Source organism: Hyperolius riggenbachi, chromosome 3 (assembly GCF_040937935.1).
Source record: "Hyperolius riggenbachi isolate aHypRig1 chromosome 3, aHypRig1.pri, whole genome shotgun sequence".
NCBI classification, from domain to species: Eukaryota; Metazoa; Chordata; class Amphibia; order Anura; family Hyperoliidae; genus Hyperolius; species Hyperolius riggenbachi.
Genome location: NC_090648.1, coordinates 270,259,818 through 270,287,810, shown reverse-complemented (window position 1 = coordinate 270,287,810; position 27,993 = coordinate 270,259,818). Strand labels below are relative to the sequence as shown.

The 27,993-nt window shown below is 40.2% G+C and overlaps 1 protein-coding gene across 1 annotated transcript in view; it reads right to left on the bottom strand.

Moving 5' to 3' along the window:
- Nucleotides 1–5,345: 5,345 nt before the first annotated feature.
- The window catches only part of LOC137563631 (TBC1 domain family member 22A-like), a 403,951-nt gene continuing 381,303 nt past the window's right edge, over nt 5,346–27,993 (bottom strand). Inside the window, exons 11-12 of the mRNA XM_068276324.1 lie at nt 7,438–7,565; nt 5,346–5,372 (exon numbers count right to left, since the gene is read on the bottom strand). Of these exons, the coding sequence (XP_068132425.1) occupies nt 5,361–5,372; nt 7,438–7,565 (140 nt within the window). The 3' untranslated portion in view covers nt 5,346–5,360. The remainder of the gene's footprint in view (nt 5,373–7,437; nt 7,566–27,993) is intronic.

The window sequence follows — 27,993 nt, the reverse complement described above, 5'->3', positions numbered from 1 at the left end:
AGAAGCTGTTCACCTGATATACCACATTGTTTCTTCCAAGATTGCCCTGTATTTGGCTCCATCCATCTTCCTATCAACTTTGACCAGCTTCCCTGTCCCTGCTGAAGAGAAGCAACCCCAGAGCATGATGCTGCCACCACCATATTTGACGGTCGGGATGGTGTGTTCTGAGTGATGTGCAGTGTTAGTTTTCTGCCACACATAGCGTTTTGCATTTTGGCCAAAAAGTTCCATTTTGGTCTCATCCGACCAGAGCACCTTCTTTCACATGTTTGCTGTGTCCCCCACATGGCTTGTGGCAAACTGCAAACAGGATTTATGCTTTTCTCTTAACAATGGCTTTCTTCTGGTCACTCTTCCATAAGAGCCAACTTTGTGCAGTGCACGAGTAATAGTTGTCCTATGGACAGAGTCTCCCACCTGAGCTGTAGATCTCTGCAGCTCGTCCAGAGTCACCATGGGCCTCTTGACTGCATTTCTGACTAGCGCTCTCCTTGTTTGGCCTGTGAGTTTAGGTGGACGGCCTTGTCTTGGTAGGTTTACAGTTGTGCCATACTCCTTCCATTTCTGAATGATCGCTTGAACAGTGCTTCGTGGGATGTTCAAGGCTTTGGAAATCTTTGTGTAGCCTAAGCCTGCTTTAAATTTCTCAATAACTTTATCCCTGACCTGTCTGGTGTGTTCTTTGGACTTCATGGTGTTGTTGCTCCCAAGATTCTCTTAGACAACCTCTGAGGCCGACACAGAGCAGCTGTATTTGTACTGACATTAGATTACACACAGGTGCACTCTATTTAGTCATTAGCACTCATCAGGCAATGTCTATGGGCAACTGACTGCACTCAGACCAAAGGGGGCTGAATAATTACGCACACCCAACTTTGCAGATATTGATTTGTAAAAAATGTTTGGAATCGTGTATGATTTTCGTTCCACTTCTCACGTGTACACCCCTTTGTATTGGTCTTTCACATGAAATTCCAATAAAATTAATTCATGTTTGTGGCAGTAATGTGACAAAATGTTGAAAACTTCAAGGGGGCCGAATACTTTTGCAAGCCACTCTATCCTTTGTACCATTTTATGTATTTATTATCCAGCGCTGTGTAATATGCTGTTGCTTTATAAATATAATAAATAATACATGGTAGCGTAAAGGTATCTTCTCAAATGTTTATGGTTCGTTCATGCAATAACACTTAATGGTTGTGTGCCTGAAATATGCAGTCAAGACAAGTGTCACAATCCATCTGTTACATGTTAATAAAAGCAAAACCTTTCATACAGTATCAAATGGGATTGCCACCATTTTAGATTATCTAGCAGACAACTAAACAAACAAACTACTCCTACGACTCTTTTTATTATTTATTATTATTTATTATTTAGTATTTATATAGCGCCGACATATTACGCAGCGCTGTACAGTGTATATATATATATATATATATATATATATATATATATATATATATATATATATATCTTGTCACTATCTGTCCCTCAAAGGAGCTCACAATCTAATCCCTACCATTGCCATATGTCTATATTATGTAGTGTAAGTACTATAGTCTAGGGCCAATTTTTAGGGGGAGCCAATTAACTTATCTGTATGTTTTTGGAATGTGGGAGGAAACCGGAGTGCCCGGAGGAAACCCACGCAGACACAGAGAGAACATACAAACTCTTTTGCAGATAGTGCCCTGGCTGGGATTCGAACCAGGGACCCAGCGCTGCAAGGCGAGAGAGCTAACCACTACGCCACCGTGCTGCCCTGACTCTTGAAAAGGGTGGCACTGGGAGCACAGACCATTGTGTTTTAGTACACCAAATCCTAAACAGCTCAAGAGCTCTCATTTATACATACAGTCCTGTTTATAATAACATCTATGTAACAGCAACAAAGCATAGTGCTTTGCACACCGCACTATGAACACAACTACTTGCTTATTTATACATCAATGTAGATTAGAGCAAACATAATGAGAATGTGCCCTTGCACAACAGAATTCAATCTGATAATGTTTTCACTGGGAAACATAACATTTACTATTCAATTTAACAAGCTGTGTTATCTTGCTTGTCCAGAGAATTCCTACAAACAGCTCCTTGGAGATATCTGCTATTGGCTTTATGTACTTGAAAATTTAAAGGGATACTATCACCAATAAGGACACACAAAACATTACATTTTGATTGCATTTCTGATGCAGGCAACAAACAAAGCCATCAGATGGCACATTTTTTTTAGCTATTGCTATGTTGTGTGAGTGGATGCTTAGGCAATATATTGAATTTATATTTACTCTTGCTCTTAACACTATGTAACTCTTGGTTTGGAGAAAACAGATGACATTAGCCTGCCATGTTTGTTGCCAGCAAAAAATTTAAAGTAAAAAAAATAAAAAAATGTTTGCTTAGTGATACATTATGCAAACAGCTGTAAGAGATGATAATTTCCTACATTCTCAGTGTGCTTGTCACTAATAAAATGTCACCTTCAGACCTGTTGTAGACCTATTACAGTAATACCAATGTGTCACTTATTTAATTATTATGTTAATCACTGTGAACATGAAAGGAAATAGACGAGAGTGAAATAACCATGTGTAACTGTAGTAGTAACCTGAATTAGGACTGTTCTGGAATCCCATGTTGAGTTTTAGGTTTAAAGTGAGTGTTTACCAATTTAAAAATAAAAAAGTCGGATACTCACCTAAGGAGAGGGAAGGCTCGGTCCTAATGAGCCTTCCCTCTCCTCTCCCGGTGCCCGGTCCCGCGCAGGATCCCCCGTGGCAGTATTCGACCAGTTCGGTCAAATACTGCCACTTCCGCATGCCGAAGGGAGCTTTCGGAAGCCTTCGGGAGCACACTGGCTCCCGAAGACGGGCCGCTCCTTACTACGCATGTGCGAGCGCCCTCTATGACGCACTCGCGCGTGCGTTGTATGGAGCGGCCCGTCTTCGGAAGCCCAAGTGCTCCCGAAGACCTCTGAAGTCCCTGCGGCGGTGGACGCGAACGGAGGAGCCAGCGCAGCACCGAGGGCACCGGGAGAGGAGAGGGAAGGCTCATTAGGACCGAGCCTTCCCTCTCCTTAGGTGAGTATCCGACTTTTCTATTTTTAAACTAGTACCCACTGGCTTTAAAAATCTAATTATGCACATTACATTATTTCACTCTCACTTGTTTTCTTTATGACTGCTGATAACCTGGTAACAGGTAAAGACCTATTGAATTTTCTCCTCACTCCTTTCTCCTTCTCCTGATAGCATTGCAAATGCCATTCCAAAATGATCAGATTGTGTTCAGCTGTATTTGCAGAGTAAATAAAGCTGAGAAGCTTCCGTTGTATCCAGGGGAGCAGATTTTTTTCTGCTTTATTTGCTTTTCAAATACTTAAGGTACCCATCCATCTAGCGATGATGGTCAGATTCGACCAAGAGACAAATCCGCTGTCCATACACTGCAGGCCGATTCCTAATCAATGTTATGCTGAAACTGAATAGGAATCTGCCTTGTGATACCGCATTCCAACACACCAACACAATGCTGCCCGCCCTAATGTCTAATGTAACCCCAGTGCCCAGTACAGTACAAGTGATACATTAGCTGTTCGCGGCCTCCGCTTGCTTCGGTCTTCCTCCCCTATTCAGACACACGTGCCACGCGGTTGCCTAGTAAGGTGGGCGCATGTGTGACATCTGACGTCACACAAGCGCCCTTACTAGGCAGCCACATGGGGCGCACATCTATGGGCAGTGGAGGAAGGCCGGAGCAAGCTGAGGCCGCAGACAGGTAATGTATAGCTTACACTTGGCACTGGAGAGGACATTAAGCATTAAGCTCATCCTGATATCACTAGCTATTACTGCCGCACACCAGATAAAGCAAGTTGGCCCTATATGTTCCAGCTTGTCTGATCGACTAATGCACAGGTGTCGAACTCCAGGCCTGGAGGGCCAGATCCATGTCAGTGTTTAGGATGGACTGAGAAAGAGAGGAATATGTTCTACCTGATGGACCCCACCTTTCCTGATTCAGACCCATCAATTAATTTGAGCTGTATCAAAAATGTGTGAGGACTTTGGCCTTCGTAGGATCGGTTTGACATCCCTGGACTAATGCAACCAATTTCAGCCCAAAATTGGTCACATTGTCAGTCGGCATGCACTTGACGGCACAGATTTTCATCCGATTACAATAATAAAATCGAATGGTTGATCGGCAGCCAAGTCGCCTGATGTATGGCTATCTTTAGGGACTGTTTCCACTAAGTGCAAAAACCGCAATTTGTTTATTCGCATTGAAACTAAAACCAATGCGTGTCAATGGAGTCATTTCCATTAAATGTGTTCTTTCTAATGTGATGCATAAAAAAAATCTGAATTGCATGCTGCAGATTTCTGTACCACGCATCTGCTTCCCCTGTAATGACTGTTAGGCAACATACACACTTGAGATAAAAGTCTTTGGAAAAGGCAAGATCACGGACCAATTTTACCCCCTTCCATGTAGTATGAGAGCCATACTCTACACAGTCTATTCTATGGAGCTGCACTCCCCATCAGATAAAATATTTGCAAGATGCTGCACACAAAGATGCCCGTACACACTCAAAAGATCATTATCTGTAAAAGATCTGTTCCTGAAAAATGCATTCATATTCTATGATATCTGCAGATCCTCATAAACACCTTGTTTGACAGACATTCATCTGCATATCTGACAATCATCTGCAGATCTGAAGATCCATCCTGGTGGATCTGATCTGCAGATAAAGGTCTGTTAAACGAGGTGTGTATGAGGATCTGCAGATATAGAATATAAATGCATTTTGTAGGAACGGATCTTTTGCAAGAACAGATTTTTTGCAGATCCTGAACTTTTGAATGTGTACAGCATCTTTGTGCACAGCATCTTGCAAAGATTTTATCTGATGGGGAGTTCAGCTCAATAGAATAGACTGTGTAGAGTATGCTTTCATACTACATGGAATGGGGTAAAATTGGTCTGTGATCTTGCCTTTTCCAAATACTTTTATCTCAAGTGTGTATGTAGCATTAGACACATACACAAATTTGCATTAAAAATTCCATGAAAAAAGCAAAAATGTTCATGCTAAGTGTAATATCCTAGTGGAAATGGACCCTTAATTAACAGACAATGTAATAATTTGTCCACCAACCTGCAATGTTCTCAGTTAGTGTGACTTTGCCTTCCAGTGACTTTATATTAGTATTTTATGGTTTTTCTATTATTTTTCCCGTGTCCAGTGTTTTCGAGCAGAAATGCAATTTTGAGCTTTATACCACTTTAAGACATTTAAAATTATTACTTGCATATTCCTCACAGATATAAGGTCACTGGAATCCCTACAAGATAGAAGAAACTAGCACATGATGCAAACAGTCAAAACCTTCTGACATTAACATAACAGCAAGTTGGGGCATTGTTCTTAAACTGTTTCTAAACCTCTACTTAGATTTTTAGGAATAGCAATCCTGTCAAAAGTACATTATGTATTAACAATTTACATAGGTTCTAAGATGATACATGAGCTATTCCTAATTGCTAGTTCGCTTAGTTTAAAGGGAAACTTCAGCCTAAACAAACATACTGTCATTAAGTTACATTAGTTATGTTAATTAGAATAGATAGGTAATATAATTTTTTACCCACCCTGTTTTAAAAGAACAGGCAAATGTTTGTGATTCATGGGGGCTGCCATCTTTGTCATGGGGGCAGCCATCTTTTTGGTTGAAATGAGGTGACAGGGAGCATAAGACACAGTTCCAACTGTCCTGTGTCTTGATAACCCCTCCCAGCTGCATGTGTTAGGCTTCAAATGTCAAATTCAAGATGTAAAAAAAAAAAAATTGCACCAAAACAGCAGAACGAGAACAACAACATCAGAAATCCCATCATGCTTTGCACATCATCAGGGGAAAAATGCCCAGGCAGTTTTTTTTCTGTGCAGCTAAAATTGAGGCTTGTAGAAGAGAAATAAAGTTCTGATGCTGTGAAACTGTTAAATAAACACCAGGCCTTTTCAGTGCTGCTGAGTCGGTTTTTAGTCTGGAGGTTCACTTTAAGCGCAACAAGACAGTAAGACAATAAGTTCTAAAAGGATCAGTCATAAATAATATAAAAAAACTGTAGCTCTGAAAAGTATGCAAATGATACATCGTGGTGTTTAACTGCTGTTTTATCCTCTATTGAGAGATTTTCCCTCAAACATCCAGACCATGAATGGACAAAATGTAATGGAGAATGCAGAAAACATATTGTACCAAGCACCTTGACACTTTAAAGCTATAAAGTCTATGGGCAAAAAAACCCAGATAAGATATGCAATCCAGGAACAATTCATGAGCAAAGGACATTTTCAAATTTGAAATCATACTTTGGTTCCTTCCTTCAATGTTACTTTTCTTTTTTTAATAAAATTAAAATAATGGGCATAAAAAGTGAGTATATCAGAGCTAAAAGGATGCGTGAAGATTTGTTTTCAAATTAAATATAGAGTGGTAAAATTAAGAGTTGTAATGCGAGTGAGGCAACAGACCCTACTAAATGATTTAGTAGGGTCTTTTGGCTTTTCCAATGGTAACTAAAAAGTTTTAAAGGGACTCCGAGCTCAAGTAAAAACAGAAAGTTGTACTCACCCGGGGCTTTTTCCAGCCCAGTGCTGGTCGGGAGGTCCCACGACGGCGTCCTGGCTCCTCTCCTAGTCCCCGCTCCAGAATGGCTGACCGGCCGCAGCCCGGGCGACACTCTGCTGAGTGTCAGGCTGTTCCTTCCGCGTATGACGCGGCTGACGTCACACGCCGGCCACCTCGCGTCATCACGGCGGCCGGCGTGAAAGTACTGCGCATGCGCGATTAAAGAGCGCATGCGCCGTACTGCCATGCCGGCCGCCGTGATGACGCGAGGCATCGGGCGTGTGACGCCAGCCGTGTCATACGCGGAAGGAACAGCCCGACACTCAGCAGAGTGTCGCCCGGGCTGCGGCCGGTCAGCCATTCCGGAGCGGGGACTAGGAGAGGAGCCAGGATGCCGTCGTGGGACCTCCCAACCAGCACTGGGCTGGAAAAAGCCCCGGGTGAGTAAAACTTTCTTTTTTTACTTCAGCTCGGAGTCCCTTTAAGTGGAAATAGGCTTTAAGGATTAGCTATGATGATCTATTAAAGCTGATCAAGTTGGATAAAGTTATTGATTTGCAACATAAACTGATGCCTATAGCCCAAGCTGTGTGTATTTATCTTGGTCTGATAACACTCTTTAATGCGTAGAATGCTGTTTGCGCTGTTTCAAAAGATAATGACATGCACAGTTTTTATGTCACCTCCACATGTGCTGATGTGATGGAAAACTCATGAGCAGGTGTTTACGCACCTGAAAGTAACAGCAAGCGGGTAACCTGCTGCTCGGACTCACCTGGTAAGTATCCCACAGCCTGATGGTACACCGCAGGGGAACTTCTCTCATCAGAAGATTATTCATCCAACGGAAAGCAAATTGCAGGTATTCAACCTCATACTGATGTAAGTGTCTATGCACTTGTTCTGAAAACAAGAAGAAAACCACTTGTTACATCTCGAGACTCTTCACATTATTACACACTAATAACATAATGAATGAGAGACTTCAAGCTACTCCACAAACAATAACATCTATAAATAGGCTTTCCTATGCTTTTAAGTCTCTGTATCTATGCCGCTAGTGTTATGTTTAGCGGCATTGTGCTAGAAGAATTTGGTAGTTATAAGCAGAGGATCGTAATAACTGAGAATTCTTAGGCTAAGCTTACTGATGTAAGTAGCCTAAACATAAAAACACACTCTGACATATATTTTCTGTGAGTAACACTGCTCTATTTTTTCGTAGCTAAACACAGTATTATTTAGCCATTATGTAAAAACTGGTGCAAAGAAAAACAATAGTTACATATAACTGTCAATAACAGGTAATCCTGTGCAAGTAACAAAGCAGCCATCATCAACAACTCCAACTTGCTTTCCCCATTGTTTAGGCAATAACTGAATCCAATATAAAAAAAGCTAACTGGCTTATAAATACCAGTAATATCAAGCCTCATATTAGCCACAAACATCTCAAATGCGATTCCTAAAAGGTACTTTTGAACTTCAAAATTCACATCGATTCAACATTGTACTGGGATGTGGGAAGTTAAAGAGAAACCGTGACCAAGAATTGAACTTCAACCCAATCAGTGGCTGATACCTCCTTTCCCATGAGAAATCTTTTACTTTTCACAAACGGATCATCATGGGGGTATGTATGGCTGATATTGTGGTGAAATCCCTCCTACAGTGTGATGTCAATACCATGGTTCTGACAATTTCCTGTCTGTGAACCTCATTGCATTGTGGGAAATAACAGCTGTCTACAGCTGGGTCCAATTGCCAAAAAAGCAATCAGCATCTCCTTCCACTGACATCACCTGCCAGCAATAAAAATGTCACCATGTGATAAATGTCAGAATGGACATCAGGGATAGGAAAGATACATAATTATCATAAAAATTAAGCACTTTTTTTATTATTTTCACTGGAGTTCCTATTAAATCACTTAAAGAGGAAATGTCTTAAAATCTTAAAATTTAAAACCCATACAAATAAGAAGTACATTTCTCCAAGAGTAAAATGATCAATAAATGAATTTTCTCTTATGTTGCTGTCACTTATAGTAGGTAGTAGAAATCAGACATTACTGACAAATTTTGGACTAGCCCATCTTTTCATATGGGGGTTCTCAGGGTTTTCTTTCTTTTTAAAAGCACTTAGTGAATGGCAGTTGCTCTGTCCAACTGCCAAAATAGTGTGTAGTGCGCAGGGAGGCTGGCCAGCATTTTTGTATTAATTATTTTCAGGGAATGCCTTTATAAAGAATAAAGGTCATGCTGAGAATGTCCCGTGAAGAGATGGACTAGCCCAAAACCTATCGGTAATGTCAGATTTCTACTACCTATTGTAAGTGACAGCAACATAGGAGAAAAGTAATTTATGGATCATTTTACTCTGTGAGAAATGTACTTCTTATTTGTATGGGTTTTAAATTTTAAGATTTTCATGACAGTTCCTCTTTAAGGTTAATAATTTTAGATCAAATTTGATCTTTTCATTGAATGTTAGAGGCAAAACATTTAAATTTATTCAGTTTGAATTTGATCATTTTGGACGGTTTAAAAAATATTTTCAAATTGATAGGTTAACCACTTCCGGAATGGGCTAGTTGAAATTTACACCCCATTTATCCCTAGCAGGGTGTAGATTGGCACATACACACTGCTCCCATTGTCCATGCTGACACTGCAATGCTGCAACCCGCTGACTTTGCTGTCATGCTGACAGCAGAGCTCCGTATCTCTGTAATTTCTTGGTAATTTCTTGGCTCCTGACCCCACGATCACTGTGAGCCAATCTCAGTGATCACTGCTCGTTTTGTGCAAAAAAAGAATCTCCGGTCCTTAACCACTTGAGGACCGCAGTGTTAAACCCCCCCTAAAGACCAGGCCAATTTTAACTAAATGGGCCACTGCAGCTTTAAGGCCAAGCTGCAGGGCCACACGACACAGCACACAAGTGATTCCCCCCCTTTCTCCCTACCAACCGAGCTCTCTGTTGGTGGGGTCTGATCCCCCCAGCCCCCTAAGTGTTTATTTTTTTTTAATAAATATTTATTGCTTTTTTTTTAATAAAATGTTTTTTTATAGATTTCCCTGCTCCCTCCCTACTTCCCCCTGCCAGCCAATCAGCGTGATCATCTGTCATAGGCTTCAGCCTATGACAGCCGATCACTTAACAGCATATGGAGGGGACAGCTGTGTCACACGGCTGTCCCCAGTACAGCACTGCTGCCGATCGCAGCGCTGTACATGTAAATAGACAGCTGCGCACTGTAGCCCCAGGACTTGACGCCAATCAGCATTAGGCGGTCCTGGGGCTGCCGCCGTGGTCACGCCCATGGGCGTTACCCGGTCGTCAGTTAGTTAAGGGGCCAGAGATTGCAAGTCTCAAAGTGGTTTAGGAGACTGCATTAAAATCTGGACTTGTATTTATATTGTTAATCATCTCTGGCACACTTTAACATAGACCGTTCCCTTTCTTTGAAGGGAACCTGAGGTGAGAATGATTTGGAGGCTGCCATATTTAATTACTTTTCATCAATACCAGTTGCCTGGTATCCTGCTGATCTCTTTGGCTCCAGTTGTTTATGAATCACACACCTGCAACAAGCATAGGGCTAATCCAGTCAGAAATACCTCTTCTGCATGCTTGTTCGGGTGAGTCAGGTCATCCCGCCACGTATTGCCTGACTAATGTTATTACAGCTATAGTATCGCAGGGGTATTTCTCCTTAAATCTTTGTAATTTGGATGCCGGCAATAGCCAGACCCCAAATTATGTATCTGAATAGATTTGTTATATTCTCCTACTTTACCCAACACAGGGAGAGCCGTCTCTTAGCTTCTACTCATGCCTAGGTGACCACCGCCCAGATAATACGTACACTGTTCAGAGCCCATGGCTAAATGTATTAGAGACACAGGATCAGGAAGATGGCCAGGCAACTCAAATTGTTTAAAAAGATGAAAAGAATGGCAGCATCCACATCACTCTCACCTTAGGTTCCTGTTAAATGACCACTATCGCAAAAAAAGTAGGCAGTTAAAATCTGACAGAAACGACAGATTTTGGGCCAGCCCATCTCCTCATACGGGATTCTCAGGATTTTCTTTGTTCTCAACAACATTTCCTGAACAGCGGTTTAACTGCCAAGATAGTAAGATACCAGCCGGCCTCACTACACACTTGCACACTATTTTGTCAGTAAGACTTCCCAACTGCTGTTCAGGAAATGCTGAGAATCCCCCATGAAGAGATGGACTGGCTCAAAACCTGTTGGTTCTTTAAAGTGAACCTCCGGACTAAAAATCTACTCAGCAGAACTGAAAAGGCTTGGTGTTTCTTTAACAGTTTCACAGCATCAGAAGTTGGTTTTTCTTACCAAAGCATCATTTTTAGCTGCATTTTTAGCTAAGCTCCACCCATCAAAGACAAAAAGCCCAGGCTTTTTTTCCCTGATGCTGTGCAGGGAACGATGGGATTTCCTATGTTGTTATTCATGTTGCCTAGCAACTGGGAGAGGTGCTCAGGACACAGGACAGTTGGAACTGTGTCTTATGCTTCCTGTCACCTCATTTCAACCAAAAAGATGGCTGCCATCATGAAATCAAACATTTGCCTGTTCTTGTAAAACAGTGTGGGTAAGAGATTATATTACCTATCTATTTTAATTAACATAACTAATGTAACTTAATGACAGTATGTTTGTTTAGGCTGGAGTTCCTCTTTAATTGTCTACTTTATTTGCGATAGTGGTCCTTTAAGAATACTACAATATATCACTGTTACTTCACTTTTTGCAAAAAAGGCATGCTGAGTACTCTGGCATAGTTTCTTTTCTATTGATATTAAAATGCCGTAACAAACTACAAATACTTTTAAAGAGTATAGATATTGTTTGTTTCTGCCACTGAAAGAGATCAATATCATATCAGTATTATAGGCATAAACCTTAACATATTCCTTATTCCAATAATACCTAGTCCCACTGGGAGAATAAACCAATGCAAAATATTAAAGCTTTATATGCCTATAATAAAGCTCTTATGTTAATGACATAGATTATTGTGTTACAGCTTCCTATGCTTGAAGCTACAGGACATTTGGGGGTTGATGCAGAGACATTGCAGTTAGCATATGTTACTGGTAGCCAGGGACTGCACAGAAAAAGTTTCATACAGTATGACTTTTACCTCCAGTGCAATGTTATGCATTAAGACTGAGTTAACTGTGGTTAGCTGAGATAACTTGATCAGCAGATGTAACTCATAAGCCTTCCATGGCACAAAAATGTTCAGCTCCATGGAGAGCTAAGGAGAAAAAAATAAGCATGACCTCTCCCCCTTAAAGTGGCTTAAGCCACCAGCAGAAGGATGTGGCTCAGAGATGGAAAGGTGAAATAGGACCCCTTCTATTTCTAGAGCTCAGGTTTCGACTGCTGTTGGGTATGAAGATTTATTGGGTAAATCCCAGTGCCTGGTGGGTGTCCATTTAACAAGAGTGAGGGTTTATCCTGTAATCATATAACACTGAACAAGGAGCGATGAGATAAGCATCCCTGCTCTGGTTAATGTTTACATGGGTCTCCTGAAACCCCCATAACATTAGTCATAATCAAGCTAAATGTTAGGAGTCAATAAATGGATCTTTAAAATACTGTATTCTGAAGTCGTCAGGGTTTCTCTTTTGGATTAGCAGTATGACCATATTGTAGATAGAAGTTTCCTGAAGTTTATGGAGGAATCCTGTCTCCTTCAAGCTCTTCTGCTCAACTAACCAGCTGCCACTAGTTCCTCTTCTATTAAACTCAAGCTGTTGGTAGCTTAGTAGCTACAAATTGGAATGCATATAATGCTACCAGGAAGATAAAGGTGGAGGGGATACTCGGTGGAGAAATACAGCACTAGTAACTGGAACACCAATTTAAGTAGCTATGACAACTAGTATGTGCCTGATAAGTATGGTTTCACAGTGATGACAGAAAACTTTCTTACACAATTAAAGTCATAATGAAATCTGATAATTAGTTTTAAGCATCATCATTTTCACGGCAAGGCTTAATAAGCACTGTGAGGCTTAGAGATTCACTAGCATTTAAACAAAGAGGAAAAATCGTCCACTAAACTATGAGCATTAGTCGCCAGTTACACTGATCAAGAAAAGCAAAGGCAAATGCTGAATGAATTCATTCTCCTTCTTGTAAGTAATTGTGAGCAGATGCACTTTCGCAGATAAAGGTAATTTGGTTAGCAATAATTCTAAATTTAAATTTTCCAACTCACTAGAAATAAGCATTTGCCCAAAACGAATGAGCAGACAAATGTAATTATTGTCATCTATCAGGTAAAAAATATTTTTCATAAAATACTTATGCAGCAGTTTATGATAATAACATTATACAACAAGGGAGAAAGGAAATGATGACTCTAATATCGAAATCTACACGGCTTAAGCAAGTGCTGTTAAACATCTCTCAGCACTTGTACCATTTTCATGGTTATATGTTTCCTACCCTGTACAATATGTCATTTTGTTTCCATGGTAACAAATGATGCCTACTGGTCCCAGTGCTGTTAAAAATGTAATTATGACTGTACAACAAACAGGTCAGGTGCATAAATAAGATGCAAATCTATTGTCATCCATTCATAGTGGCATTTAAGATCTGCAGAAAAATGTAATTGGTGGAGGTGGGTAACACGTTGTCTGCTGCATATGACTAAGGCTATTGAAAAGCTGAAAATTATCTGACTTGGGAGTGTCCTAATTACTAAAAGAGAAAAAGAGTTACAGGAGAACTATCATAAAAAAATTAAAAATTTAAAGGGGACCTGAAGCGAGAAGTATATATCGAGGCTGCCATATTTATTTCATTTTAAACATTACTAGCTGCCTATCGGCCTTCTGATCCATTTGGCTGCAGTAGTGTCTAAATCACACCAGAAACAAGCATGTAGGTAATCTTGCCAGATTTGACAAAAATATCAGAAGTGCCTCAACTACTGCATGCTTGTTCAGGGTCTATGGCTAAAAAATGTAGAGGAAGAGGATCAGCAGGGCTACCAGGCAAGCTTAAAAGGAAATACATTTGGCGGCCTCCTCATCCCTCTTCAGGTGTCCATTAAAAAACAAACATATAAAATGTACATTTCTCCCAGAGTAATTCAATGCATTATAAGTTACTCTTTTCCTATGTTGCAGTCAATTACAATAAGTAGTGAAAATCGGACAGGTTTTGGACGAGTCTATCAGCAGTGCAGTTTGTCACTCCCTGGAGATTTTAGACTGATTTATGTGCAGGCAGCTGTTACCTTTAAAGGTAGCATCTGACAGGCTTCAGTGTGAATCTCAGGTTCAAGAGCATAAAAAGTTTTGCTTGCTTGCTGACTGGTGTGCATAAAGTTGGGACCCTTTCAAAGGGAGATAACCTCAATGCTAGTGAAAGGGTTTAGTACAGATTGCTTTTGCATGCAAACCATTTTGGAAGTGAATATCCTCCATTAGTGCAACTAAATACAATTTGGAATCCAGTTGTTATCATTACTAGAGTTCCAGCTTGCTGTAAATGCAGATGGTTAATGATTGCTTCTTTATCAATAATTTCCAACATATCCATAGAAGTGAACGGAAAATCGAGCGGAAATCAGATCGGACATGTTGGAAATAATTGATCTGGCAGTAAATCTGCCAAAAAATCTCATTGTTTGTACCTAGCATAAGAGTAGGAAAGTACTGGATTGCGAAGGCAATCTCCTTATCAGAACAGACAGCAGGCATTTCAACTTACTTTTTAGTGTCCCATGAAGGGAAAACAGATAGGTGTTAAAAAAACAGCAATGTCTATAATATCTGAAATATGGGCATACACAAGCCCATACTGATTTCATCAAGGATTCTAGGGTTAAATACATGTGTTTTTATGTGTTCTATGAAAAAATCAGTCTTGCCAAAAATAAGTAACATTCATGTATAATTACAGAAAAGGACTATTCTTTTAATGTATTAAATAGAACCTTAACTGAGAGGGATATGGATGTATCCTTCTAAATAATACCAGTTGCTTGTCAGTCCTGCTGATCTTTTGTTGCAGTAGTGGCTGAATCACACACTTGAAACAAGCATATAGCTAATCCAGTATAACTTCAGTCAGAGCACCTGATCTGCATGCTTGTTGAGGGGCTGTGGCTAAAAGTATTTGAGACACAGGATCAGCAGGATAGCCAGGCAACTAGTATTATTAAAAAAGGAAAATTCCATATGCTTCTCAGTTTAGGTTACCTTTAAGGTGTAGAAAACCAAGGAGAGATACATTAGGATTCCTGTTACCAACCAATCATTCCTCCACATCTATATGGTTTAAAGGGTGTGCTCTAGTGTGGTTGTGGTTACTGGTGGCCACATGCGTATAGCAATGCAAAGAACAGGTAAAATAAGCTGCAATTAAAATGTAGATTAAAGTGGAAACTTCCATTTTATATTTATGAAACATGTTTTTATTAAAAACCATACAATTCGGCTACTTGCACACCAAGACGTTGTGTTAGGTGCCACGTTAAAGTCGCATAACGTGCACCTAACACAACGTATGGTGCTGCAAGAGAGGATGGTAGAGTGAGCCGCGTTAGGCGGCTCTATCCCTATAAGGTCTCCCAGAGTGGCGCTGATTGGCCGGCGGGACCACGTGATGCGGAGTGAGACACTCCGCATCACGTGGTCCCGCCGGCCAATCAGCTGCTGCCAGTGCAGTGAATATTAAGTAGCCATGTGCGCGACTACTGTAGTTGGCTCTCCCCGCCTCCTCTTTGCCCCCCACTGAGCATGTGCAAACAGTCTAACGCGGCTATAGCCGCTCTAACGCCGTAGCATGCTGCACTTTCCGGACAATGTGCAGCGTTACATGTAACGCAACGTGGGCTGTGTGAACAGCCCACTTGTGTTACATTGCTGTGCGTTGGGGGAGCGTTACAGGCGCACTAACGTGCGCCTGTAACGTCCCTGTGTGTAAGCAGCCTTAAGAACACTGGATAAATAAAGTAAAATAAAACTTGCTGCTTCCAATCAAACACAATCATATGCGGCAAAATACAAATGCATGAAATAAGTTCACACTTCTACTACAAAAAAAAATAAAGAATAATAATTTAGTGCTTTTTTGTTTTTGTTTTTTAAGGGTTTTTTTGGGCACAAAACTTTTTTATCTTGTGTGATAACTGTTAGTCACCTTGCTATTTACATTTGCAAACATGTGCTATTCCAGTGGTGGTGAATAGCAGCTGAACGCATGCAGGGAAGCCAGAACTGCCTGGCTGCAGCTCAGCTGAAAACTAACTAAACCTCCATAGGTTTGTTTATAACAGTGCAATAATAAAATTATGTTATCTAGATCTGTAGATTATAGGAAAAAATGGTCCAGGAAAATAAATTTATAGTTGGGCTTTGCAATGAAATGATATGGTAATGGTACTTAAAGTAGAACTTTGCTGTATCAAACTTATTGAATAACATTGCCGATTTTTACAATATTCATTTAAAACCATTTAGTCAACTTTTGCCAATGGTAAACTCTTACCTCACCCTGACGAATTCTTAAAGTGTACCCGAGGCAAAGCTCGGGTACAAAATCAGGTACTTACCTTAAGAGGGGGAAGCATCAGGATCCTATTGAGGCTTCTCATGCTACTTCGTTGTTAAAGAGAAACTCCGACCAAGAATTGAACTTTATCCCAATCAGTAGCTGATACCCACTTTTACATGAAAAATATAATGATTTTCACAAACAGACCATCAGGGGGCGCTGTATGACTGATTTTGTGCTGAAACCCCTCCCACAAGAGGCTCTGGTACCGTACGGTACTCTGGGCAAACTGCCACAATGTAACAATGACACACACAGAAAATGGCTGTTTATAGCTGTCTGTTAAAGCCAGAACAGCTACATAATCTGCCCACAGTAACAATGTCACCATGTAATACATGTCAGAATGTGAATCTAGGAGAGGAAACATTTTACAATGAGCAAACTCTGACTAAATCATGTATACATAATTATTGTAAAAATTAAGCAACTTTTTATATTAAATTATTTTCACTGGAGTTCCTCTTTAAGCGACAATGCATTGTCACTAATCACATCGCGACCACACAGCTCCTCTTCCTGGATCAAGTGCGCACAATAGTCGACTGAGCCTGTCCGTGCATGTGCAGTAGCATGGGCGAGCAGATTCGCACTGCCACTGTGCTTACTTGATCCAGGAAGAGGAGCTCAGCAATGGGGGGGGGGGGGGAGGGGGGGCCACGCTCAACCGAGGGAAGCCTCATTAGGATCCAGAGGCTTCCCGCTCTTCATAGTGAGTATTTTAGTGAGTATCAGATTTTGAACCTGAGCTTCGGCTCGGGTTCGCTAAAAAATTTATCAGAGATGCTGAAAAATCATTTTTTTCTCTTCTTCCTGTGTGAAGTGACCAGGAACATCATCTGATCTCCCAGAGTGCTCTGTGGTAAAGAGATTCATGAAATCATAGCCTAGGGTTAAACATTACTGGGAAAGCATGGTTACATACCACTTTATAGCAATATATAGATATATGCTGCATTGAGATTATTCTTAAAATATATTGTATTATGAGGAGTAGTTGTAGTTCCTGCCAAAGCCTGAGAGACATGTGCTATTCCAGTGGTGGTGAGTAGAAACATTACCTCACTAAAAATTACTATTAAGAACATGATATTTCAGCTGGACAATGGTCAAGAAAATAGTTATAATAAGGGTGAAAGGATTAAAATAAAAATCGGAAGTGCATGTGAGATGGCAAGAGAAAGCTTAAAATCCTCACTAGGAATCTTTTCAGTAACTACATTCCACAGAACATAAAAAGGAAAGCATTTAAAATTATTTCAAAAAGGTATGGTTGCTGCAATATCATATAAGAGACAAAGTGGCGCATTAGTTTACTGGTGGGCCCTTTCTCACTTTCTGACATCCTGCAGCCCCTCCGTACTCCCCCCTCCTCCTATCCCTGGCAGGCCACATCAAAGGAGCAATGGTCAACTGTAATCCCTACCGATAAAATGCAAATATGCTAATTTGCCTAGATCACAGTCAGGCAGCAAAAAGTGACATCAGTATGTTAACAAAAATTACTTCAAAATTCAGAGATTACCAATAACACTTCAAGATAAAGCATAAAGTTTATGCCTAAAGTGGTTATGTAGTTGCATGGTGATCACTTGTCTGTCAAGGCCACACTTGCAGTGGCGGTGAGTCTTGTGTTAAACTGAATGCAATGTGAAGGAGAATACTTAAACACCTATATTTTATTTATTATTATTTACTTAGTGCTTGCAGGCCTGTAGGCTGATACGGCAATCCCTCATTGGTAGCTGATAGTCTTAGACTGTAAGCCTATTTGGCAGGGCCCTCCTTCCTATTGGCTCTTCTTCACCATCACATGGACTCAGTGACTCGTCCGCTTTACTTATATGCTACCTATTTGTGTACCATGGTTGAGTGCTATAATGTCCCTGTGTAACATTGCCTGATGCTGTAATGTCTCCCTTATGTATTGTACAGTGCTGCATAATATGCTATTGCCTTATTAATACATTTTAATAACAGCTTGTGTGCAGAAGCACCTATGAGGAAAAATACTTTTGTCCAGTATCATGAGACACACAGAAAGAGAGACGTAAGTTAATTTTGAGATGCTTGGTAAAACATTCCACTGTAATGCAAACTGCTGTCCCCATGAAAGTATAGTAACATTTTAAAGAAAGTTTCAATTTTGTTTGACCCTCTATAAATCCCTACATCATGTTGTATAATTCGTAAATAACCTGTCCATGCGGACCAATCATACCATGCTACTGGGGAGAAAGCCTAATCAGATGTCTGATTTACATCTTTAAAAAAAGCACAATGTACGTTTCTGGCTATTGCTGAGAACACGGTTTCCTGGGACGGGGCAAGGGACAATGCAATCCCTGTTTGCTTATCTTTCATATTATGTCACATTCTTGAGAACTTTATGTAAAATATACAGTCTCAATGACCTCTACAGCCTTCTTCATAGCTTCACACATTTCACTTGGAAAAAATAATTGTCTTGATTTATGACTGCCTAGTACTTAATTATTTGCAAGCTCTGCCCTCCAATATGACTTTCTTTGTAAAATAAATACTGATGTCAAAGCAAGTATATGTCTCCTAGGTACTCTTAAATGTTAATTATGTCTCCCTTTCAACACCTCTTGCCTAGTTAGTGTATTCCAAAGCACTTGAATCATTCAAACTTGGGAGAAGACAAATCATCCTTTGCTTGAATCCCTCATGAGCATCCTTGCTCAATGTCCTTCACAAAGCTGGGCAAGTGTTGCAATTACAGTATAGGTCTAAATATCTCTGATATTATTTCACCATTTTCCCTTATTTGTATTCTCAGTACCTAACCAAATGACTCCTCCTAATTCAGAGTACCTGTTGAAACAATTTGCCATTCACTTATTACACTGCCATAAATAACAAAACATGCATATTTCAGTCATTAAAAAAAAAAAAAAAAAAAAAACATAAAAGAGGCATCCATAAAATTCAGAACTTAGGTCCATTAAGGAAGCAGCCCATGTACAAGACTATTTGTCCATTCTATGCCTTTCTAAACTATTTGGAAGCATATGCACCTGTATGTAAAAACATTTAATTTCAATGCAGAGTGCAGTGCAAGCTTTTGCTCATCTCTGCTAATCGGCAAAAGTAATCATTGCCAATAGAAGTTCTCTGCCTGGTCTCTTTTCTGCTGAAGTGACCCAGCTGTTGCCATGGCAATGTGTCTATTCAGCAGAAGGAGGTGGGAAAAGAATGAAGACACAGACAGAGAGTTTCTACCAGTAATGAATAAAGTAGGGTATTGTACCGTGTTAGCCATCAGTAAAAGAAAGAAGTTTTAAATCAGGATGATACCATTTATTGGCTAACTAAAAAGAATAAGAATATGTAAGCTTTCGGCCTTGCAGCCTTCTTTGGGCTTACATCCTGTTTGTTTGCAGGCTGATGGTACAGACAGCTATATACATGCAACATCAAAAGGGAAAACATAGATTTTTTTCAAGCATAAATACAATATTTCCCATTTAGAGATAAGCAGGCTTGTACTGCTCTTTGCATTGAAACGAAATGTTTTTACACATGGAATACATTCAAATGTTCTTCAATGTACCTAAAGCAGGTACTGAAATTTTAGTTTAGGGAATTAAATCCCACTTTAAATATACAATGAGTGCTTTACAAACTTTTACTGACATTAAATTGGAAAAGCCGTAACATCAGTTACAGACTGATGGTATTTTAAAATGCTTAGTCCTTTAGAATTCATCAACCAAAAAGTTTAAATATTCATTAATTTTTTTGTAGACTGTCAAAATAACTGCAGAAATTGCTTAACCACTTCAAAGACAACAAAACTATTCTAAAAGCAAAAGGACAACTGAGTTGTGTCTAGAAGGCAGTCTTAAAGGATACCAGAGTTGAAAATCTTTGGAAAAACACAGGGAGCCGGCATGTATATGGAGTCCTGATGGCCACCGCTCCCCCATTCTCCGGGGGCCCCTTTTTTCATCTAAAGCCCTCCGGCGGCCTCTTCTGGGGCGCTGGAGCCGGGCTCCACTGTGCAGGCAATAGCGCTCGACCGTGGCTGGGAGCACTCTGTGCATGATGTAATCATGCATTTCATGCACAGAGAGCTCCCGGATGCTGTGTTTTGCCCCAAAACATAGGGTTTTTAAACCTTGCTACAAAGTGCACACTACTTATAGTAGGTTAAAAAGAAATATAGGCAAAACTGAATAATTAAAACAATAATAGTATTTATTGTTCTATTATTCTGTTATAAGTATAAATGTATCTTTAAGAAGGTATTTGCAGAATCATAGTTTAAGGATTAGTAATAAGTAAGCATCAACATTCTCACCAGTTGCAGCATCACACGGGGAAGAGGGGACTCCGTCAATCCTCCATAGGGGAAACACCTGGCGACACAATTCAACATGTCTGTTGGTCTCAGGCAAGTCCCAGAGTCCAGGTCTTTTCCCAACCCAATTATACCCCCTAAACCATAACACATGCAAGCGCATACACGGTCGCTGTCATAGGTCCATGATCACAGTACAAACCTATGATATCCGCTTCTGTGCAATACAACACAGCCAAGCACGAACACCTCGTGCACAGGCAATGGAGAGTATGGTCTTTGGCCTTCAGGAAGTATGAAAACCTACTGTGCAAAAACCAGATAAAACCGGTTAGAACAAGATAAAGGTGGAATTGCAATGGAACAAACATGCTATTCTGACCTAAAGTTAACTCCAGAGTAATTCCAGAGGCTCGAAGGTAACTCCAGGGCTCAAGTGTAACTTTATAGATCAGAAGGGATGTGAATAGCAATCTTACTATATAATCCATACATACAGTCCATATATGTCACATGAATATTACACGCGGTCATGCGCTGAGGGATGCGCACCCGCTGGGCTGGCGCCTGCACAGGGGAGCCCAACTCCGGATGACCTGGAAGAGGCCATGGGGTGTGGGGGCTTTAGTTGAGAAAGGAGGGGGACACAGGAGAACGGGGGAAGTGGGGGCCATCAGGACAGCTCACTATACATGCCGGCTACCCCCGTTTCTCCGAAGTTTTTGGCTCTGGTATCCTTTAACTTTGCTAACACCACAGAAAGTGTAAAAATGTTTTCTGAAAGTTGACTGAAAATCAGGGCTGATTCACAACAGAAATCACCCAATAACTGACTTTTCAGCGACTTTGCTGTGATTATTTTTAGAAATCGCTCCCAAAGCTCTGCATGCATCACTTTTGCAATCACAAACACTGCAGTGTGAATGCTTCCATAGGAATCCAAGGCACTATCAATTAGCCAATCGCAAGTGATGGGCAAATACAGCAGAATCACTCGGGATGTGACACATCCCTCAGACCATGGTACAGGGAGCCTAATGCACTAAAAGCGTGCCTCAATAGAGAATAGATAATGCTGGAGTATGTGTACCTGATCCTGTAAACCACACAAATTTAAAAACTAAAAAAAAAAGTTCTTACTGTGTTTGTAAGAGTAGGTTTACAGCTACAGAATCATAAACTCTTTGTAATTATTCAGCTTTCTGCTTGCAAGAAGGAACTCCAGCATCCAAATATGAAAACATTTCCCTGAAAGCCAAACACACATCTACAGTTTCTGGTGCACAATATGCCATTGTGCACCAGTCCTACTTATCCAATGTGCATAGTTACACATGTTACAGGCTGATCGGCCTTGATTAATGCAAGGCATTGGTTAATATTAGGAAATCAAGCACACAATTAGTTCATGGTGAGCCACTAGTCGGATTGTATGAGGAACTAAAAGAAACCTAAATGCCACATTCCAAAAACTTTGATATGTCATTAAACCCCTGAGGACCAAAACACATTAATCCTATAGCTTGCATGTATTGTAACCTGGTATAATGCTTATTTCATGGAATCTGAATGCAACTGTTTTCTGATAAACGGAGTATGACAGCTTGGTCACTGGTAACGTTTAAAATTCTCCATATTGAGGACAAAGAACAATAAAACACCTGAAGATGGTTATAAACTTTTTAGACCCTATTACAAAATAAATAAATAAGAAGATAAATAAAAGTTTTGCCTGGAAATGAGCTTTAAATTCCCAACAGGCAAATACACTTGTAAAATGAATGCTGCCTTCTCAGAAATCAATAGCCATTTTTCTGATTGTTTTCCTATGGACTGGAAAAGATGTTTATAGCCAAGTAAATAAAGTCTTTCCTTCTGCTCACCGAATTTGAAATTAGTACATGTTAATTCCAAAGTAATATAATTACAGAGACTGCTAGCTTATATAAATGAAAAGCTAACACGCAGGGATTACTGAATATCATTTCTTTATTGATTTATATTAAATGTGCAGTGTACAGAGGGTTTTAATCAGTAGGTTTCTTATGACGTTATTATACCACCAATGTGTGAAACATAAACAGAAATGATGTAAAGCATCCAACTGGAAATAATACATTCAGAATGCCTAGGTATTTAGAACATATGTGCACTTGCTATAGGGCAAGAATTAAGGGTGACAAATAATTGTCGAAAAGTAATTATTCTGTACAAAAATGAGACTTTGGAATAACTAGGTGTACAGCTATTAAGCCGTTGCTCAGTGAACAGAATGATTATGTCATGTAGCAAAACTGTTAATTCAGTTATTAGCACTGTTTTATTTGAAAGCCCATGTTACTGTATTATATGCTAACTTAAAACAGATCTCTATGAATTCATCTAAATACATGAAGTGATATGTAGCTTCATACATTATTTATACTTAATGGAAAAATACTGAAACACTGTATTTAACTAATTTAAAGACACCAGCGCTCTATAAAATCATTAAACACATTTTAAAAGGGAGGATAAGTGGTGAACTTACCTCTTGGAAGAAAGACCACAGAAAAGGTCAAAACTTTATTGAATTCAATGACAGCCATTTTGCACATTAAAATAAGTGTTACAGTAATGATGCAACAGGTTAAAGCTAGTGGCATCACTAAGGTTGGTGTCATTCAGTGTGATAACTCAGTGTCAACTGGCTAGTGACAAAGTTAAATCCAAGAATGTTTTACTAATGCATACATTCTGTAAGGAAGGAGGTTGAGAATATAGGACACTTAAAAGATTGGTTAGGGAACTAAATAGTTGAAGATCGTGCATGCTTTGCTTCTGTCTTCACCAAGGTGTTGCCCTTGTCCCATAATTTAGCCCGAGGTTGTTCCCAATCTACCTCATTCAGTGTGAATTGCCTAGGAACTAGGAGAAAATGTGCGTTTGTGGACAGAGAACTAGTTAAAGGACTTACGAGGCCAAAATGTCTAAAAAAGCAAAGTACCTGTAAGCTGTTTAAATGCACGGAGGACGCCGTCCGCGCCCTCCGTGCAGTTCCGCCGGGTCCCCTTCCTGAGATCGCCCCCCGCGCCGACCCCGACCCCCCAGGCCGGGTCGGGCTCTCGTGCCGCTCTCATTATGGCCGCTTCCATTGGCCGCGGCTGCGCAGTCCGCCTGGCCGCGAGTGCGGCTGCGCAGCTCTACGGCCAACCCCTCCGATCCACGCTACAGTGCGTGGTTCGGGGGGTTGGCCGTAGAGCTGCGCAGCTGCACTCGCGGCCAGGCGGACTGCGCAGCCGCGGCCAATGGAAGCGGCCATATTGAGAGCGGCACGAGAGCCCGACCCGGCCTGGGGGGTCGGGGTCGGCGCGGGGGGCGATCTCAGGAAGGGGACCCGGCGGAACTGCACCGAGGGCGCGGACGGCGTCCTCCGTGCATTTAAACAGCTTACAGGTACTTTGCTTTTTTTAGACATTTTGGCCTCGTAAGTCCTTTAAGGGACAGAAGGCAAAGAGTGGTGGTAAATGAGTCATATTCAAAATGGGAAACTGTTAGCAGTGGGGTCCCACAAGGATCAGTATTAGGTCCAATCCTTTAAAATCTACTTATTAATGATCTAGTGGATGGAATACAGAGTAATGCTGTCAATAAACACTAAGCAGGATAGTGACATTTTACAACAGGTTCTCAAGAGCATGGCTATATGGGCAGACAGATGGCAGAGAAAATGTTATGTAGATAACTGTATGGTCATGCACCTTGGATCTGCCAATGGCAGAGCAACATATATGATAAATGGTTTACAGCTGGGAGCATCAGACTTGCCGGAGGATTTAGGAATACTGGTTGTTAACAAGCTAAACACCTGTAGTCAATGCCAAGCAGCAGAAGCTAAAGCAAATAGCATTTTGGAATGCATAAAATGGAAAATAAAATCACAAAATGCTAGTATGCTACTCCCTCTGTATAAATCCCTTTTAAGACCGCATCTGGAATCTGAAATACAGTTTTCAGCACCACACTATAGGAAGAACATTAAAGGACAACTGAAATGAAAAAAATATATATATATATGGAGGCTACCATCTGTCAGATTGGCTTTATCTGGTACATTGCCGACGAGAAGGAAGCTTGTCATCTCCCCTCCCACATTCCTGCTCCTCACTGATTGGCTGAGGGCAGTTCAGAGCTGCTGAAATACAATCTTTATGCCTGTGTTCTCATGTGTTTACTAAGCAAGCTAACTATGACAGTTCAGATTCTAGGAGGGAAAAAAAAAGAGTAAGGTAGGAAATGACATCAGGAATGCCTTCAGTCAGAGGGAATCCAAATGGCAAATGCCAGGAACATAATGCTCTTTATTTACTATATAAAATTCACTGAAATCAAAATGTGTACAGTACAATATAGTACTAGTAGTTATCTATGTGATTTTTTTCCTGGCATAGTATGGCTGACTCTGCTGCTTTAAGGAGGACTGCAAATTCCCTGGAACTTGTAGTTTCTCTGTTATGCTCAGCAGAATGTGGACTGTGAAGACTTTAAAACTGTTCGTGGACTACAGAAACGTGTAATGTATCTGCTTTGCTAAAGAAAATGTGGATTATGGTGACCTTAAGCTTTCTACATGGACTTCTTGGACTTGCTGTTCATCCAATTCCCAGTTGCAATGCTGCAGAAAACAAAATCAGTAACAATACTTAGACTTTTGAGACTTGTATTGTACACACAATTTTGCTGGGATTTGTTGTTGGAATCAGTGGCTAATGTGCTGTGTAGCCATTTTCTACAATGTGTGTACTATAAACACCCAATCTGTGTATTTTGGCTAGGTATGTCACGGTTTGCTTTCTTTCTTGGTCCTGATACTCCTGAACAGTCACAGTACATTTTTCACACAGGGTTACTTTTAGTGAATCAAACAGTCAAAACTATGTTGCAGGATGTAGATGAATATTACTTAAGGCACAGAACAAACCTCCTTTCAGTGAATTACCAGAAAAGAAGGGCAATTCAGTATTATTTGTACCATTATGTGTAATGAAAGTTCTGAAGATCAAAGGGCAGGAAGAGAACAGTATATTGAATGTTTGATGAGCAAAACGTAACAAATATGAACCCTTGAAATATCTTAGAGCTTATTTTATTCCAAAATATAACAAATCTATTAGTTCAAAGGAGTAATCAGTAAATATGGAGTTAAATACAAAAGAGCAAGATGAATACAAGAGAAAAGGAATGAATGCAATTAAAACACTCAAACCTAGAAAATATGAATATTTTTAGATCAGGTAAGCAGATTTAACAGGATGTGATGCCTGTTTGCTATGACCTGTCCTCCTTGTGCATAACAGGAAATGATTAAGATCCTGGCACATGTACACGTGTTTTAACACCACAACTGCAACAAAAGGCAAGAGTAAGTGTCTACATATAAATTTAAAGGAGTACTATCGATTGAAACGACTTTTTTTTTTAATACTGTATATTAGTGTACACATTACCACTAGTGCTAGGGGCACTTTATTTATTCACGCAGGTCTCTCTCTCACTATCCCTGCTTAAAAATTCATTTCTCACACAGCTCATAGTAGTTTGGGTCACCCTGAGCTGCTTGGTTACTCTGTCACACAGCTCACAAATATATTTCAGTGTCACTCACAGCATGCAGGAGATATGAGGAGAAATAGGCTGATCTGAGGTGGTAACAGGTAACTAAATGAGCTGGAATATTGCTGGAATATAACTAGCTATACCACGAGTCTGTGTTTACACTCAGACTGGCTGCCTGCTTGAGGAGATTCACTCCAGGCTGCATCCACTTTACAAGCTGCTGAGAGGGGCAGACCACTGTCTACAATTAGCATTATTAGTATCTTTATCAGTCAAGAGAAGCAACGATAATAAACACACATTGCTAGAATCTTTAACCCCTTACCACCATATCAATAAGATTCTTTCAGCAAGGTAATAATTAAACTATAAACTGAGGAGTTGATAGCAACTCCCCTGTGCAGACATGGGCTTAGCCCTCTGGGAGCCCTCAGCATATAGATACATTTGTATCAAACACTGACAGCCAAAACTGACGGAGGATTTTACAGCTGAGAGGAACAGCTGTGTGAGGAATCAAATTGCTCCTAGTACTTGTCCTAATGTGTGCTACAACATACAGCATTTAAAAATAAATGCATACATCGATAGTATTCCTTTAAGCTGTTATCAATACAGCAGTACTTCTGGATCTAATTATTTAAACATAGGTGAGCATTTCAAGTTGGTACTCTGCCATTAACTTCTAATTAGCATGATTTTAATGGAAAATAATTATTGACTGAAAAATTAAAATGGCATTAAGCTTTTAAGATTTCCTTTAGAAAAGTTTTCCCTGTCATTATGGTCAAGCTTAACTGCCTGAACTTGCAGTTTAAGCACAATGAATATACAGTTTTGGAACTTTTATGTGACTTTATGAGGTAGGAGGTATGATAATATTCTATCTGGAATGAATACCATATCGAACACTTATAGAATACAGCAGTTAACATTAGTTAATGGCTATTTCACACCAAAAAGCACTTAACGATGACCTGTTTTAGAGTGATTTAACAGCTGATGCTGGTAAGCGATTTTGAAGCGCTTTTTACAGCGCTTTTGTTTTTTTTATACTTTTTACAGAATCGCAATAGTTGCAAAAATGCCACACCAAGCGTTTTTGCAATAAAAAAAAAATCCCTCCACTGTGAAATAGCCTTTATTAAAGTGAACCTCCAGACCAAAAATCTACTCAGCAGCACTGAAAAGGCTTGGTGTTTTTTTTTAAGTTTCACAGCATCAGCACTTTGAGTTTTTCTTACCCAAGCCTCACTGTTTGCTGCACAGAAGCTAAGCTCCGCCCCATCAAAGAAATCTGGCCGGGAATTTTTCCCCTGATGCTGTGCAAAGCATGATGGGATTTCAGATGTTGTTCTCGTTGCCTAGTGCGCGCAGCTGGGAGTGGTGATCGGGACACAGGACAGTTGGAACTGTGTCTCATGTTCCCTGCCACCTCCTTTCAACCAAAGAGATGGCTGCCCCCATGAAATCACAAACATTTTCTTTTAAAACAGGGTGGGTAAGAGATTAAATTACCTATCTATTTCATTAACATAACTAATGTAACTTAATGACAGTATGTTTGTTTAGGCTGACGTTCCTCTTTAAGCAGTCTGTAAATGTTTAAACTTAAACTCTGGTCAAAAGTAATAGTAGTTCTGAAAAGAGTGAGGATGTATCGGAACAATGCTGTGTGTGTTTCCATTGAGAATACTGCCAATAACTTCATGCCCTACTAAAACCATCACTGTAACAAAAACTGAGAGGAATTTCTTTAAAACAAATCTGTATCTTTAAAAAGAAAG